At 35.1% G+C, this 18,395-nt stretch overlaps 1 protein-coding gene across 1 annotated transcript; it reads left to right on the top strand.

The window, feature by feature from the left end:
- Positions 1 to 15,208, top strand: LOC113504855 (post-GPI attachment to proteins factor 6-like). The gene is made up of 4 exons (XM_026887335.1): positions 1 to 458; positions 6,174 to 6,422; positions 10,972 to 12,123; positions 12,428 to 15,208. Exons 1-4 carry the CDS (start codon positions 173 to 175, stop codon positions 13,162 to 13,164), a joined length of 2,424 nt encoding a protein of 807 aa, XP_026743136.1. The 5' UTR covers positions 1 to 172; the 3' UTR covers positions 13,165 to 15,208.
- The last annotated feature ends 3,187 nt before the right edge of the window (positions 15,209 to 18,395 follow it).

The following is an 18,395-nucleotide window of genomic DNA, read 5'->3' as shown; positions in this document are numbered from 1 at the left end:
TAGACGGTTCACGGTTGTCGGTCGATTCGCGAGTGTATTTCTAAGTATTTTTAACACTGAAAAAATAATATAGATAGTCTTGAATTAAAATAACACTATTTTGGTGTCTGTTAATGTTGCGCGCATGTATATTTGGATCGTGTTGTAGGCAGGTAGGCGAATAATCGGCGAAATGAGAGTTTGTTTAAATTTTGTAATATTGTTTGTGTGCATTGCATATATTTTTGGTGATAAAGAAGCTGAAGAGGATGCTAACAGAAAAAGGATAATAGAGCAGTTAACAAGGACTCGTACAGTGTTGCTAGATGATTACCATCTGGTCACTAGGCAGATCGCCACTGATGTATATATGTACAGAAATTATCGCACTGTCTCGGTTGTTTTCTATCCTATAATGAGGGATGTCACGGAAGCCCGTTTCACATTTCAATCTGAGGAACTCCACTTGAATAACATTGGTAGGTAACACTAACACTTTATTGTTTTCTTTTCTTATTTTTTTATTTATCTGCTCCCCATTATATTTATTTTAATTATTTTTAATGCATGATATTTTCGTTGTATTAATTTTTCATGTAAATATTGTGTAAAAAAATGTTTTATAGCTTTGCTTGAGGAATTATTTTTCTTATTTACACAAAGGTATGTTTAATCTTTGTGTAAATAAATAAAAATAATATCTCTATTAATTTTATTTAACTTGAAATAAACTTAGCAATTTAATATTCTATGCACTAAGCAATTACCATATAGGTACACACTGAATATACTCAACAGTGTACTCTCCAGTAGATACTAAGAACTATTTAATTAACACAGTTAATAAAAATTCATTAGCATAACAATGAAACATTTTCTAGGCATAATATTTAAATTCACATTTTCTAAATCACAAACACCAAATTATATTATCAATTTTTGTGTCCTAACATAGTCAGTTAATTTTAATATCAAGCTACATTGTCCAAGATAAATAACTGGTCACAAGGAGGTCATAACTGCAATCATTATCTCAATTGTCACTGATATGTACTGACAACACCTACATAAATGCATTATTTCATAAGACTGGCTGTCATATTTAAGACAGTAAGGATGGGCCTGTTGGTCTAGTGGTTAGTCACCCTGACTGCTATACAGAGGTCCTGGGTTCGATTCCCACCCAGGACCAATGTTTTTGTGTAAGGAGCAGTATAAGGGTGTAAATTATCTTTATTATGTATGTATTTAGAAATATATAAGTTATGTTTATCAGTTGTTTAGTATTTATAATACAAGTGCTGCTTAGTTTGAGACTAGATGGCGTTGTGTGAAAGTTACCAAAAAAGAAAGAGTTTCCATTAAGCTTCACAATGTCTTTCTCATGTTTAAGTGGAAAGACTAATAGACATTTAGGGACAACACAAGGAAAGGTGTCGATAGAAGCAGTTTGAATAAAAACAATTGTGATTGTAGAACTACACAGACTATTTAGAAAAATATGTAAAAGAGTGCTTTATTTTACTAATATTGTCTTGTTGTATTTAGATTGCTTTTGTCCTAAGTTTCATTCTCATTAATGGCCAGTTCTGTTTTTAGAAAGTCTATTTTTTCTGTAAAGTATCTTGTTCCTTTAGTAGTCATCAAGTCTACTTCATATTAAGTTTTATCATAATTGTCAGACATAAAGCTTGATATGCTTTCTCATTCTGATTGTTTGATTTTATTATGATCAATTTTATTAGTGAACAGAATTCTGTATTCTTAATCTATGTAGAATAATATGTTATTGACACTGTAAGTCATGGCTGTTGTGATTTAATAAAGTCATTCTAGTATTGGTCCTAGGTGTGTCCCTAGAAGGAGTCCATTTTTGAGTGAAGACAAAATAACGAAGGTTTCCTTTCCAATTCGGATTATTAAATTAATTAATTTAGTGACTAATTATTATATAAAGCTTTAAATTATTATGATCAGTCGCCAAGCAAACTTAATAGGATCAAAATTTTTAGTGGTATATGTGGGCAGAAATAGTCTTAAGCGAGGCTTCTGCCCAGCAGTGGATTGAAGACGTAACCTAACGGGCATCCAAGTAGCTATAACAACTTTCGTTTCGAGAGCTCTTGATGAAGGACTCCGGTTGTGACAAACAGCGATTACAAATGCGTGAGTAAACCGAACCTAAAAAAAGATGAAAAATATTTCAAACTAGCTGTTTACCGCGGTTTCACCCGCGTAGTATTTTTTTTCGTTGCCGTATTTTCTCATCGTTTAAACCTTCCCTGGACTTCTACGAATATTTCAAGACTAAAAAAAGCCAAATCGGTTCAGCCGTTTTTGAGTTTTAGCGAGACTAACGAACAGCATTTCATTTTTATATATATATAGATATATAGATTACTGAAGGTACACTAAAACTAGCATATGCCAACTAAGTATCATTAAATTACTGTATGATATACCGAATATTAAAAGCTGAGTTACATATAATGCTTTCGTATATCCCATTAATAATAGGGCTAGTGTAATAAAGTGTAGTTATTAATTTAATAATGGAGCGAAAGTGCGGCACGTCCCCCGGGCCCGTTCTTGCACCATAATAGGTTTATCTATTAGCTTTTATCATGAGTTTACATGCTCTCTGCCCTTTGATATTAAGGGTATAGCTGAAATATGATAGAGAATTACGTAAAGCTATGAGCATGTATGCAATATGCAAACCAAATCCTATTTTCGGAGTAAAGAAGAAAAATTAAAAATTCATCCTTATTCCAGAATAAGAAAGAACCGCAGTATCCGGGCAACTACTTTATAAAATCAGTATACCACAAATCGCTTTTTATTTTTCCTAAGCGACGATGATTTTAATTGCTTGATTACAGCTTCAAGCAGTCAAATTGATTGCTCGATAACTTCAAGCATCGCCTGTTTCAACAGTATTTCTTCGGCTGCTTAATAATTGCTCCAACGTTATAACAAGTAGACTTACTCCTATAACTGGTTCGGTTCTAATTTCAGTCCTGATATTTTACTATTGAACAAAACCGTGATCAAGTAGAAATCAATGTATGTGAATTTTCGCTAGTGACGGGTCTCGCTTCTTTTCTTCGCTCTCGATTCTTTCTCAACTCGTTCGAAACAGCAGTCGAATTCGTCTAAACCTACTACCTCCGAAGTAAACTGTCTTCTATTAGATCTCACGAATGAATGACAAACCTCTTTGAACCATCTCAAACCCGTTACCATTACGTTCACAGAAGTTTCTCCTGACAGCCTGGCTTCCTCAGTAATTGGATAACAAATATCCTAAATTCAAACTTCCGCATTTGTAGTAATAGCATCACGGATCGTTGCGTGCTTGTGGGCAGTTACAACGTTACCCGTGTCTTGTGGACAGATGGTTGTTCTAGCAAACGAACGTAAAGGCATTATGGTAATACTTTCACAGGGTAAACAATGGTAACTGTCGACATTTGAATTTGTAATGGGTAGAAGACTTTGTTTGACGAAGGTTAAGCCTAAGTTGTAAATATTATATGAGCGGTATAACCTATTAACTAGTTCGTCCTGTTTTTAGGGTTCCAACAACCAAAGAGTAGAAACTGAAACCTATTACAGAGGCTTCTCTGTCTGTCCGTATGATACAAAGCTGTGTCTCATGAACCATGATATCTAGACTGATGTTGTATTTCTGATGCTGCGTTCCCAACAAATAACAAAAAACAAAGATTGAGTTACGCGATATAAAGTTGCGGTCATAACTTTTTTGGTTTCGACTTTCAATTTGATGTCCCCCAATCGATTTGTTTTCTTTAGCCCATATGTTCGGAACCCTCGGTATCGAGAGTCTGACTTCGGTTATTTGTTATCATCATCACATTTGTGAAACGAGGCATTACACCACAATACGTGCAGAATGTTACTCACAACGGGAACTCATGACTCTGCTGAAGACATTATACTTTGCAGATTACATCTACTTCAAATACTCCATTAAAAATGTAGCAATGCAGTATATAAATAACCAAATACAAAATTACTTTGTCCTCTGTTTACTGGGAAGGCCAAAAATATAAAGTACATCTAATAAAAAAATGAGGTAAAGATCTAGAGTAATTCAATTAACATTGTAAACTAGACGAATGCCAGTTATGAACTATAATCTTGCGAAAGTACACGTTTGTGGTCTACCGCTACTATTCTGTGTGACAAAATGTGTTGAAGTCAAGAAATAGGGATGACAACTGAACATAAAAAAAAACAATCAATTTAGTTCATCAGATATTGAATTAACAAATATTTCACAAGTACTTTTGCCTTTATCAGAACAATAAAATTTGATAAAGATAAGTCTACAAAAGTTTAGGTAACCCCCTAATGGTTTATGACTTATCAGCGAAGCCAAATTTTAATATACACAGAAGTGATGTCACGCTTAATTTCTATTCTGGAGAAGAGAAAAAGACGTATTCAATACTATCATCCAACTACCAGTATCTGACCGACATTAAAAAAAAATGTCGGGTATTCAGACAAATTGCATTGTATCTCGAAAGGCATTTTGCCCATATTGCTTTCTTTTCAACCTAGACTTCAAAAACCTCACAACACATAGATTTCAAAGGTCATTTTATATGAGACTATTCTAAATCAGAATAGATCAAAACAACCTATTGATGATAAACACAATATTTCATTATATACTCAGGCACAAGCGATAATGAATTGCGTGCTGATAATTTCAGATAAATAATCTAGATAAAAGTCACTGAATTGATTAAACAATCGATATTTATTGTAATAATGTAAAGAGTAAATAACAATTCAAATATTGGAGAACGAACCTTTCTGTTGGTTTTTTGAGGTTTTATAATATTTGCTTTTACATCCATAAAGCTTGCAAGAATAACAGGACAACGATTTCTCGGGCAATTCTTTTTTTCATATAATTATCATTTCATCGTCGTCATTATCGCTTAGTTTTGTAAGGTAGATAGTACTGTAAATAATAGTTTTACATCGCACTTGAACGTTAAGAATTTTATTTGGAAAGTAGAAAAAAGTAGCGAGGAACATCTATCAGTAAAGAAGTCACATCGTCTAAACATTCACACCTTACAGAAACATGGTGGTCTCGGTTGCCTGGTGTCGAATGATTGGAATAACAATACAGAGCGTGTGATAGCTCTTTATTCATAGATCAAAACGTTCCTTGTCTTTTGGAACCATAAATATGTATAAGGTATCTTATTTGCTAAAAACCTTTTGAAAGTACTTTCAACCAATTGAAAAGTCCAATGCAAAATAAACCACCAAAAGCGTTAAATAACTGTTGATATAATTTTCAATAATTTTAATGTTTGACGACCATTTCAAATCAGCTTTGTAAAGTATAAGACATGTTTGTGTGAAAACACAAAGCACATGTTGGAGCTACGTTTAATCGTCTCGGCCTTTATGGGCATAGCCATATTTAGGATATCTAGTTTTGGCAACGGGCAGACATTTTTGGAAGATAACTTTATAAAAGAATGCTTCGTGTCTTTGTAATACTTGAAACCTGAAGGTTGTCCCTTTGTCATTGTTCTATGTATTGTTGAATGATCACTTTGGAGATTTTGGGGCAGGTCTTTGTTCAGCAGTGAACGTATTCCGTTCTTAGATTATGATAAAGATCATGTCTATCCAAAAACAACGTTAAAAATATGTTCACGAGATTGTTATTAAGGCCTTAAAAAACCTTCACAATACCTATCAAGAAAATATAAACAATTTAACATAATTTATTCGTTATCTTTGTTGATCATGCAAGCATGTATGAAACTAATTATCTATTAAGATTAGATTAAAAATCCTGATTGATTTATAATTCAAACATCGTAATTTTTTGTATTTTCAACCGTTCTTGTTTGATGGTTTAACAGCACAATTACCTGACAAAACTTCAATATCATCACCCCTCTCAGTGATCCATCGGCAAAATTTGTTATTTTTCAAAATACTCATCGCTCAAAATACAATCTGTACTTATGATGCGACGGTTTACTCGCTTATTTATCGAGACAGCTCGACTAGTTTCGAAAGGAACCGAAGTCCTTAATCATAAGCTGACGGTGGTGTCGCGATTTGAACTAAATCGAAATAAACTGCATATTTCTTTCACAGAATACTTCATCCATTTCTTTTCCTTCCAGGATCATGCGATCCCCAAGAAGTTATCATAAACATAAAACACGGCTCGTATCCGGCAGTCAATCCTGACGGGTACGGCTTTCCAAAGGACTTCATAGATCCAGCGACCAGAGAACCGGTGCACACACAAGAACTGCTGTCAGACGGAAAGAACAGGACTTATACGATAGAGAACCCGAAACCAGGGAACTGGTACGCACTCATCTATATAAAATGGGAGGATCCGAGGACGCAGAAAGTTGAACAGCAAGGTATGTACCTACTGTTTTTAGGATTCCGCAGAGGGTAAAAACGGAACCCTACCACTTAGATTTAGCGGAAAGCTTAGCCTTATCCTCAGTCAAGAACCTCATTCGACAAGTTTGATACGATTTAATAGCCCGTACCTTATCTTTTGCCGTAAGTTCTATATAGTAAAAACTTAACCCTGTTACTCAGACTTAGCGGAAAGCTCAGCCTTATTTATCTTAGTCCTTCTGTTAAAATGCTGTATGTCATGAATTCAATGTGTTGCGAGTCCAGCCCTCATTTGACAAGTCTTGTTTAAAAGTTTAATACGGTTTTATACACCGTACCTTATCTTTTGCTGTAAGTTCTATATTTAAGGCATTATTTCTGCGAAGTTTTCCCTATAGGTGGTAGGTTAGGTAGGTATAAGGAAAAGGTAGTAACGTGTTGTATATTTAACTAAGGAAATCCTTAAACTAATACCAAGTGCAAATTAAATTTATAATTTGATTAAAGTTATAATGATAGCATTTAGTTCTTCGAATTATGATCTATACCAATTTAAAAATAACTAGAAGTGAGGAAATTACGCCAACATTTCAACAAGAAATTATTTTCCTAAAAACTGCTCGTAATTTAAAATTGTTTACTTAGTTGCAATTAAATACACTTGCTTTGCTTTGTTTTTTAGCTATCTCCTATGTAATAAAAACTATCCTATGTTCTTTCTCAAGGTCAACTCTATCTCTGTACCAAATTTCATTAAAATCAGTTTTGTGGTTTAGAGGTGAAAGCGTAACAGACAGATAGACCGAGTTACTTTCGCATTTATAACATTAGTAGGGATTTTTTTCGGCGCATTTTGAAAACCAGGTGACCTCTTCAGTAACTTTTCAGAATTATGTAGTATTTAAACTTAGCTTCACGTTTAGGCACTTTGTGTTTAAAATCAAAGTAATTACTTTAAAATCCTAGTAACCTAGTACCTTTAGTAACTTGGATGATTCATTACGGATACGTGAATGGGCCGCTCCCTTGTTTGGCCGCTTAGTCTAGTAGGCTAACTGTGAGCTCACGGCGCGGCGGTGCAACAACTACACAGCAGCACACACTATCTAATTATTAAACAAAAATAAAACATATATTCATAACAATAAAGAACTATGTCAAATAATCAAACGCCTGTTGAATATTGACTGCAAAAGAAAAGTTTTAAAAAAAATATCGAAAAAATGATTAACTTGCGCGTATTTATCAAGATCTCTCGTTTAGCTTCAGACCTAACCAGACTCTTTAGGCAAGAGCTGATTGTGTCTATTATATATATGTGAAGGAGGTCAAAATTTGATTTCAATAAATTAAAAGCATCATCACTCAATTATTTTATTAGGGGTCGGCTCAACGTTGTCTTCTTCTTCCATACCTTTTATACTGATATCATCTCACAAGGAAGACTACGCCGCCATATCGACTTTAACAAAAAAAAAATCGTTTTCAATAAAAGCATAATCAATAAAATTTATTACCGGCCAGAAATATCGTTGACCTTTCGAAGTAATCGCGAGTAAACAGAGGCTGGAAGCGCCGCGTTGATTGATTGTATCCCGAGTTGTTTGGGAAAGACAAACACCTCGCCTACGCCAAGTTTATACATAATTATACGAATACTTAATTGTTATTGGTAGGGAGAGAACGGTTGCATTCTGAGAAAGTGGAGTTGACTGTGAAGATAATATTACGAGAGCTTCATTATATACACATGTGTATACTAGCCAAATAATAACAGTTTATTTTTGTATATTATTTTAATACCATAATAAGACCTCCCATTGTGGCACTATGTAACTGTTTTATTTGTATCCAATGGTGGACCTACATAATATATGTGGTGTGCAATAAAGAATATTCTATCTAATTAATCTGTCTCCCGCATGGGACATTAACCAGTAGATATGTTGGTTGATGCTGACCCTGGAGCTGTTTAGAATGTGACCTATGTTACATCCTTATTGTTTAGAAAGATCATAGTTCTTTTTCACGCAACGACTAAATACTCATAATAAAAGAAAAGCTTTGCTTTTGTTATGAGTAATAGGCGGTTGTTGAACATACTCATATATCTCACCCAAAACAAATGTAACTGGTTTCAAATGAAAACTATTAAGCCAGACTTGGACCAAATGACAGCTATTGCAAGTTAAATGAAAAAGAATCGATAAAATTAGTTGATCAAGACCGAAGTGCTAAGGTGGAAGAAAACCGATGAACTGAGAATCATTATGAAGTCGTTTACAAATCAATTCAACTCACTTGAAATGTTTAGAAGGTTTACCTACCAGGTTAGTGCTGTCGTGGAAAATCCCAAAATCAATTCTCATGCATACTTTAGATACTATTTACTAGTATCCTTGATCCAAGACCTATGAATAAGAATTAGGTAACCTAGCTTGACCGTAGGATAAAAAAAACTCTTGAAAAACCAGCCTTAAATTCTACGTATTCGTGATTCCTTGTAAATTATGTTGAAGTAAATTAAAAAGGATAGAAATGTAGGTGACTTAGCTAAACGCAACACTGACATAGGCAGCTTCGTATTTTATGGGTTCCGCACTGAAAGGGAAAAACGAAATCTTATAACTAAGGCTCCGTCTGGTCGTCCGTTATTGACCACTTTGTATCTCATGAACCGCGATAACTAGACACTTGAAATTTTCACTGACAATTTATTTTGAACTTATTTTGAATTTTTCGTATTAGTATGAAATCATGAAACACCTTAATTTGCTCTACTTTACCTGTACTTTCGGCCCCACACGTAATATCAATTCAGAATATAATAATAACCATACTTGTCTCATAATGATTGCTGTAATTATTACCACATTAGGAATAATTGCTATAGTGATTTGGCCGTAATTGTTCTTAGACCTGATCTATTTAGTAGTTCTTAGATTCCATAGCAACAATGGTGTATAATTTGTTTGTGTCGTTACAATGTATATAATTTGTGAGTAACCTTTATAGCTGTTTTGCAGGTAAGCAATCTCGGATAAACATTTTTGCCCATTTTTTTGCACTTTACATTTGAATTGTGTTGTGGCAAAATTTCTGCACGATAACTTATCGATCATTTTCCCGTTTCAATAAAACAAATGTGGCTTATCAGTCTGGGTCGTTTGAACTTTAAATTCCAACGATACGATGAGTAATAGAAAACCGAATTTGAGCTAATTATGACCTATCTATCGGCCTAGCCTTTTTCCCAACTATGTTTTGGTCGGCTTCCTGGACCTGGAATCCTGGATGGGTGGATGAATTAGGGTGCACTCCAGAAAAATCGCGTTCTGAAGTGTTGTTTCTTAGTTACTTCTAGTGTGGTATTTGTTGCGCCTTTTCTCCTCTAAAACTTAAGCACAAAAGAATCGGTAAAAGATTTGAGAACCGGATTTACGTAGTAGTCGGCACTATTAGAATTAAATTTTAAATTTAAATTGAATCTAAGTTGCCTACATTAAATAAATGAATTCGATATATTTATTCACATCATCTTTAACAATACGTTTTTTTACAATTCTCCAGTTTAGACGCTAACCTTTAACTATCTAGACGTAGCTTAAAAACTAAAGCGTGGTATTGACCTTCTAACACATGAAGCAGTAGGCAACCAAATACGGTGGGTTGATCGATACAAAAAGTTTAGACTTTAAACAAAACTGTAACTACCGTTTGGATCTTTGCCCAAATGTACTTTAAACCTTTAACGTAAAAAAAAACCAGTAATAAAAGTATAGATCTGCAAATTACTCTCTCTGTCCCTTGCTTTTTAATATAAAAATAAGTTTACCGGCAAATATGACTATGCAAAACTCTTTATCCATTCAAAACAAAACATACGCGTGTTCTTGACTGTCGGGTCGAGCAAAATCAGCCCAGTATCCACTTTCCTCAAAGGAAGAAGAAATCTACTCGAGTTCTAACTAATAGAGATAATATGATACCCGATACAATACGGGCCTGAAATCAGGTCGCGTGTACTGACCTCGCAGCGACGCTCACTTGATTGTTCGACTGCCAACATCCTGTGACAATTGTGCAGTCGTGATGCTACCACAAAAGCTCCGTTGTAATGTTATTTAAATTTATGTTGGCCTATTGTTTGCTGTCACGTGGTCTGCTGTCCACAACTGTTGATGGTTTTAAGCGTGTCGTAACGTACTGTGATGTAAATTGTTAGGGAATAGAGTTTGCTGATTTAGTTATGACTTTTCTTTACTCCATTTTTTGGTATTGAAAAAAGGAACACTTAAAACGAAACGATCATGGTGTTTCTTTTTGCCTTAAAACTCAGTTTAAAAATCCCAGTCCAATTTCTAGATTTATATATCATCACGCTATAATTAATAGGAGCAGAGAAGTAATTAAATACAAATGCGGGGGGAGGATACGTACATATAAAGCTAATTTTTTTTTTGATTCCTAACTTAGGTATGTGTTCATCACCACTAGTTTATTGTAAATAAACAACATGTCTGATCAAAGAATATTATTATAATACTTGCCTTATTTTTCCAGGTCTCGTTGCCAATTGTCAAACGATCCTATACACTGACTTGCAAGTCCAACGCGAGGAGAACGTAGAGCTAATAGACTGTTACACGGGGATCACGGAGCTGAACTATGATGAGCTGCCGGCATACTTCAAATGTATGACCTTAGACAACGTCGACCCCATCAGCCTGAACGTCACCATCGTCAACACCACAGCCTCCGACAAAGAGCTCTTCGTCAGAGTACAGGCTCTCTCCTTCCCCACAGAGGAGAACTACCTCATATACTGCGCTTTCAACCCAAAAGGAAACAACATACAAACTATCACCTTCATCCCCAACCCAAACGCCTGGCACTACATCCATATAGGAGAAGCTACAGGCAATGTCACCAGGATAGCTGACTGCGAATCCTACTTCACCAGATCAGACGTTGACGAACTCATTAATCACACGGTTATCGACCTTATGCGCGACGATAAAGGACGCTTTTTCACTTTCGATTACGGTCTCCCGACAACCGATCTCCAAGATGCAACCAGTCTTGTCAACATCACATCTTCAGAAATAAAGTCTTTAAGGTTCAAAGTCAATCAATTTTTGGACATCGGAGGCAGCTTGACTATAGCGTCGAGCCTTCTTATGAGTTTGAAATACTATATGGGGTACAGGCGGGAGTTCGCAAAGGATGCATTGTTAGCGTTCACCGAAGACAACCAGTTTTTCAAGGCCGTGATATGTATGGATATCGGTCATGCGAGTATACCATTAGAGAGTGGTCACTGTCGGTACAACGATAAGGTGAAGCCGGCATTGTTCGTATTGAACAGTACGGACTCTGAGTCTATTTATGACAAGACGTTCATTCCTTATCCTGATAGTGGCCATTGGTATTTGACTTTCCGTATATTTTGCGATCAGGTTGTTTGTCCTTGTCGCACGTCGGATAACGGAACGAAGTACTACGTGGACACGTCTGCAGATAAGGATGGTGAAGGGGGTGTGTTAGAGGGGAATGACACGAGGGTGGGGACATCTGAGTGTAACGCGACGATAGTCCTGACTGTGTCGTCGATGTCGTGTGTAGGGGGGAAGTGCAGTAACCACGGGAGCTGCTTGCTGAACACTTTCGGTGGGCTGGTGATGTCCTTCTGTTCCTGTTCGGCTGGATACGGCGGTAAGTTCTACCTTTTATTTTACCTAACTTTTACTATTTTATTTAGCGGGACCTCTTCCCGCCAAATAAATCTTCTTCTATGCGCATGGTGGGATGTTTGTTATTGATTATTTTGTAATATTATAATATTTCTATCCGCAACGGACGTGTCGCAGTTGAGAAGACTTTAAATTTTTTATGCAATATTGCATGGAATTTTAAAACACACATTATGTTACTTTAAATTATCATTCCCTATGACATATGGGTCTCGCGAAGGGAATTAATAACCTCGATAAAGCAGATATTTAATTTATGTTTCCAGGTTGGGACTGTTCAGATAACTCAAGAATGGACAGCAGAGTCTACATGCTTGTGTCCATCCTCCTGCTCACGCTGAGCAACCTCCTCTTCTTCTTCTCCATCTACGTAGCGGTCATACGCACATACTACACGGAAGCCATGATGTACACCTTCACTATGATCTTCTCCACTTTCTACCACGCCTGCGACGCCCCCTCCCAAGTCGCCTACTGCATCGTCAAAGGTAACATTCTCCAGTTTGGAGACTTCTACTGCGGACTAATGTCATTCTGGGTAACTTTACTCGCTATGAGCATAATAGGTGACAAATTCAGATCCTCATTACAACTAATAGGTGCCATAATAATAGCTTTATTGACAACGTGGAATATGCATTCGATTGTCTCATTCTTACTGCCAGTTGCAGTCGGCGTAGGCGTTTTATTACTATCCTGGTATCTTGACTTTAGAAAAATTCGTAGTCTAAGATACCCTAGGACGTATTACATCAGATACTTGCCACTAGGCATAATTTTAGTGTCGATTGGCTTAATTTGTTACGCTTTTCTACAAACGGAACAGAATTATAAGATTGTACATTCGATATGGCATATGATTATAGCTTTAAGTGTTGTGTTTTTACTGCCCGATGTTAAAAGAGGTAGTGATGTGAATGCCTTCTTGCCGAGTCAGGACTATTTTAAGTTGTCTTTTCGTAAAGTGTTTCAAAGATCTCACCGGCCTACAGCTGTTGATTAACACATTGTAAAGTTACCCTTGCCACTAATTTTGGCGTTCTAACTTTGTTTTATAGCCTAAATACTACTAATACTTGACGTATAAATTTTGTAGTTTAAGTATGGCCAATGTTTGCCAATAAGACTGTCGATTCAAAAGATTTTTCAGGGAATTTCTCGAATTAAGTGTCATTTAAAAAGTTATTGTCGCGAACAAATATTGAGGTGCAAAGATTTTTTTATTTAATTTAGTTGTAAGTACAAATAACAAAAGCCTAGTATTTTTCTACTAGTCACACAAAGTACAGGTTAATTTTATACAAGATGGATGTCAATACAACTTTTCGAAGTATTTTTATATGGAGCTGATATTATAAAGATTTGAGAAGTTTTTCCTCAAATGTTGGTGGCCAATAAGCGAACGTCTAAGCGTGACTCGTGCTTTGTAACAAAAAGTCCTTGAAGATGAAAGTTAGGGGCATAGAAATCTCCCTAATAGATACTGCTGAATTTGGTTTGAGATTGTTTTCACGGTGTTTTGAGGAAGACGCGGGTAGTGCGGGTCGCGACAAGTGCTATCTTATTGGTGGATTCAAGGTCAATTTAGCAGGGCTTGAAGATCGATAATTATTATAAGGATATGGATGGTATATAAGGTGATATGAGCGCAAATGCATGTTTGTTTTGTGAATATAAGTAGTTAGACGGAATCCATTAGGAGGATGGTTAGGGATCAATGTATATATTTGATTGTTAGGAATGCATGAAAAAATTGATGGTCCAATACAAATGTCCCATCTCGAGATTAAGTAGGTAAGTGATGTTTTTAACTATAAGATTTGACCGATGTTATTTTTGACACCGTAAAGCTGAGAATAAAGTTTAGTAAATACATCTTGTTAATCTGACTGTATGTGGACTTGTGTTGATGGCTATTAGTATAGGTTGCTTTCCACGGCTTAGTTTGTGATATTTTATATAAATGCCTGTTAACAATATTTGAGATTATTAAACCTTGCAGTTTTTTTTCACTGTTGTAATACAATATTGTATTATATAGCAAAATATACATATGATTGACTTGTTTAAGATCCTAATTAACTTTTTTTATACTATTCCCGCTCTAAGGATTTTAATGCTTGTATCGCGGGGGTTTTACGAACATTCAAGTCACATGCACGCGCCATACACGAGCAAGCATTCGTGGGCTACCGCTTTTATGAAATAGATATTAATGTCCATTTATTTACGCGGCATAGCCCGCTGTAAGAGCTTCATATAACGTGAAATGTAGCCCGCGTTGCATTCAACCCTGCCCCTCTAGCCAAGTGTTATTGCTGTTATCGTAAAGGTGCGGCCTCATGCAGCCCGTATTTGTTTGCAGCAACAAATCTGGTCACATGACACCATTTTAAATTTCCCGCGACTCTAAAAGTTGCTGCTTAAAGTCGCTCGTCGCTCGTTTGCAGCGAAAAATCTGATCACGATGCACCCCTGTGTTGCTGATCTCCTAACCTTATTCGCACCCCGTGGCAATGATACAAATGAAGGAAATAGGAGCCTTTACCTTGTTTGATTCCATAATTTACTCGAATTTATTTATAAACCGTTGCAGCTCCTCACTTATGTCAACTTGTCTCACCGCGCACTCTCGATCTTTTCCCAGTGATAACGCTCAACATTTTGAGCTTTGTCGCTACATATCATGTGACCAAATTTGTCGCTGCAAACGAGCCTCAAGCGGCTGCATCAGGCCGCACCTTTATGATACAAATCTGATATGTAAAGGAAGAAGAAATTAGGTAGGTTGGTAAAATAAGATTTTGATATTATAAGGTCGAACAATGTCACGATGTATTATACTTTTTTTACGTCACAACTTTGTAATGATGCTTATCACCTTGTCTTGCTTGTATTTTCATTATTATTATATTCCTTAGTGAATTTAATCTGTTTTTGTTACTTTTTGTAAGTACGGATTGCGTTATCTTTAAGCACGTATATTTTATACGTTATTTACAGAGTTTTTGTAATGTATTTTAATTATGTTTCTTCGATTTTTTGGTTTATTTACCTACGATTTTTTAATTTTATTGTATATTTTTTACACATTTTTTTATTAATTGTTTGGAATTAATTAGATTTTAAATTAATTCTTGTTTAATTAATAGTAGGGTTTTACTAATTTCTCATACAAAAGCCCTATCTGTTTCCTTTAAAGACTTTCTGGAAAAGTTCTGCGTTCTGCCATATTTTTTGGAACTATTTACGGACTATTCTATGCTGAAAAAGTTGCAGAATATGCAAGAACGGCTCAGCCAAGTGGCGTTTATTTTATCAATCTCTGTCATTCTTTTTATTTGACAATGACAACAGCTGGACGCCATTTTGCTAGGACAGATGTTTAAATGTAAAATACATTCAGTTGGATCTTTTTAACCGTCACTGTTAAAACGTCCCGACTGAGAGACACTGGGGTTGCCAGGAAAGAAATGTGGGTAGTTTGACTTTGTTTTAAACAAACGCTTCTTATACAAATATAGTCCCAACGATAGCTTTCAACTGTTATTACATAAGTACTTATAATTAGAAATTAGAATGAAAAAAAAAACTACGTAATTGTTGAAAATCTAAATAAACGCTTATTCCTTGACAGAATTACACAAATATTAATAAAAGTTCCTAAAGTTTACTCTCAATAAGTAATAATTCAAGTTTATTCCATGTACGACAATAATATGACAACTATAAACGAGGTTTTTATGTCTGGGTTCGTTTTTCTCTTTGACGGTTGATCGGTCGACGAACATGATTGGCTAGAACAGTTTGTCGCACGTCAATAGTAACATTAAAGGGCATTTACGATGGCACCATTTGGGATAGCTTGATTTGAGTTTAATACATCAGAAAGCTAGAAAATATACATTCGCATCATCCACTTATGTATTTCATCAGCTCCTTCGCTGACAACTTGTAGTTGACAAGTCTTGAGTCAAGTCAGTCAAGTCTTGAGTCAAGTCAGTCAAGTCTTGAGTCGGTGCTCTGGGCTTTCAATCCTGGGTCATGATTTAGTTTTACACGTGAACCAATATGAATCTTAAATGTGCTTAAAAGGCCTTAAAGAAGGTTCTTTAAACTAGTTTAAATTAAAATAACTGGCCAATCTCTGAATAAAGAATGGCCTGCTGGGTCCATTTCTCCACGCTAGCTCACTGCGGAGTAGCGTTTTCAAATTGCCGTAGTTTTAATACAAGTTTATTGCCTATGTTTTCAAACAAGATTAAATTTTACACCAATACATTCGGCGCTTTAACATGGCCTGGAATGCCCATAACATAGACAAAACTCTTATGCCAATGCAGTAAAGTCCAATTTTCTCATTACTCTGGTTACAATTGACGTGTGGCGACTGTATCTCAAACGGTGCGCATTAAATTATTATATTTGGTGTATACTTTAAATGTTGCCAGTGTATGACAACTTATGAAAATATTATTGTCCATTAAATGTTATTGTAAAATGTAACTTATCTACATTTATAGTAGGTCTGCTTTTATTCTATTAATAAAACCAGCATTTATGTGTGTGTTAGTGTGATATAAATAATTTGCGATTTTTTATGCTCGTTGCGATTGTCATTGAACAAGGTGCAAGTAAAGCTATTTTGCAACTATGTTACTTTTGTATTGTTTTCGGACAAAATATCAGACACAAACTTACTTTTAGAATAAAAGCAAATCTCGATTACATTGGTGTTGCTCCGAATTACAATTATCGATAATAGTTATAGATAATAATTAGGCGCAAACAAACAGTTAACATTTCTAAACTATATGAAATCAAATATTTATAAAAATAACTGCAGTATTCATAAAATGGTGCTTGCTATTGTACTGTCGAATTCAAGAACAAAAAGTCTAATTGGAAGTAATTATGAGTTGCCCAGATAGGTACTGATGGTGGCACTTGGCATGGCTATTGGTTAACGCTATTAAATATTCGTTGTTGTTTTATATATGACGTATTCGCAAACATGCAAATACAAGCGCATAAATGGGAGTTGAACACAAACAAGAAATAAATCATACCTAGATATCGATTCAGTCAATTATCCAATACAAGAGTTCTTAATCATGACCTGAGGCGGATGAGGGGTTGTCACCTAGCAACCCCGATACCGTGACAGCTAAACTAAGAAATCAGTCGGGCGACTCCGGTAAATATGCGTGAGTAAAATGTTATCAAACAATTATTAATCCGCCACACCAAGTCCTTTTATTAACTTCTACACCATCCATGCTTGGCGAACATATACCAAATAGAATAAAGGTAGATAAAGCCATGTGAAGTTCCATCATAAGATGTTCTTTATCGTCTGCCTCATAGACAAGTATCCTTTCTACAATTCTTCAAAGCTAGTTCTCATAATAATACAAGCTTTGCTTAGTTTGAGACTAGATGGCGTTGTGTGAAAAAGTTATTATTAATTAATATTTATGAGCTTTAAATTATCACGTCTATTTAAATTATGTACGTAAAACGGGGTGATTAGAGTTTCAAGGGGTAAATAGAATTATTTTTTTTGGAGTTTTCATGAATATTTTCTTACACAAAAATGCTTACACACAATTATTTAATGAAATGCTTGAGAATTTTCGAATAATATTTCGAAATTAATTATCGAATATTTTGTCTTGTTAAACGTCCTAATTTTAGTAAAAACTCTGGTTCCATCCACCCCAAAACAGCCTCTATTCACCCCGTTTTACCGTATTGTTAATTATCCATGGCCTTATAAACTTGCAGAAATGTTACTTGTCTAGAGCGATGAAAACATTATTTTACTAAGAAAAACACTTCGGAACATCTATAGTAATATCCATCTGCGCACTTACTAAAAAATACAATTTTAATATTAACTTACATTTCTCTCCATTGATATAAGTTTGCAAAGTAAATAAATAAATCAAAGTGTAACCAAAATTTGTAGGTAAACGCTAAATTAGGGTTTAAAGCTATTTATTTAGACCTAATTGTTGTATGTAATATCTTAATATATCTAAATGTTAATCTCATTTATTTATAAATGTACTCGATATTTAATAAAAAAAGAGCGGTTTGTACTTGATGTATTAAAATTTGCATCTATCAATTTCTGAAGTAATAGATAAAAAATCATCTTAATGAAAATACTTAATATTAGTTAACTTATACACGTTAACAAAACTATTCGGTCAGAATCTGTATTCATAA

The sequence above is a fragment of the Trichoplusia ni genome, chromosome 23 (assembly GCF_003590095.1).
Source record: "Trichoplusia ni isolate ovarian cell line Hi5 chromosome 23, tn1, whole genome shotgun sequence".
NCBI classification, from domain to species: Eukaryota; Metazoa; Arthropoda; class Insecta; order Lepidoptera; family Noctuidae; genus Trichoplusia; species Trichoplusia ni.
The sequence above is the reverse complement of the archived record's forward strand: the minus strand, read 5'-3'. Positions and strand labels throughout refer to the sequence as shown.

Coding starts and splice junctions, on each gene's coding strand:
- LOC113504855 (XM_026887335.1), top strand. CDS start 173: ATGAGAGTTTGTTTAAATTTTGTAATATTGTTTGTGTGCATTGCATAT. Junction 459..6,173: donor ACTCCACTTGAATAACATTG/GTAGGTAACACT, acceptor TTTTCCTTCCAG/GATCATGCGATCCCCAAGAA. Junction 6,423..10,971: donor GCAGAAAGTTGAACAGCAAG/GTATGTACCTAC, acceptor TTATTTTTCCAG/GTCTCGTTGCCAATTGTCAA.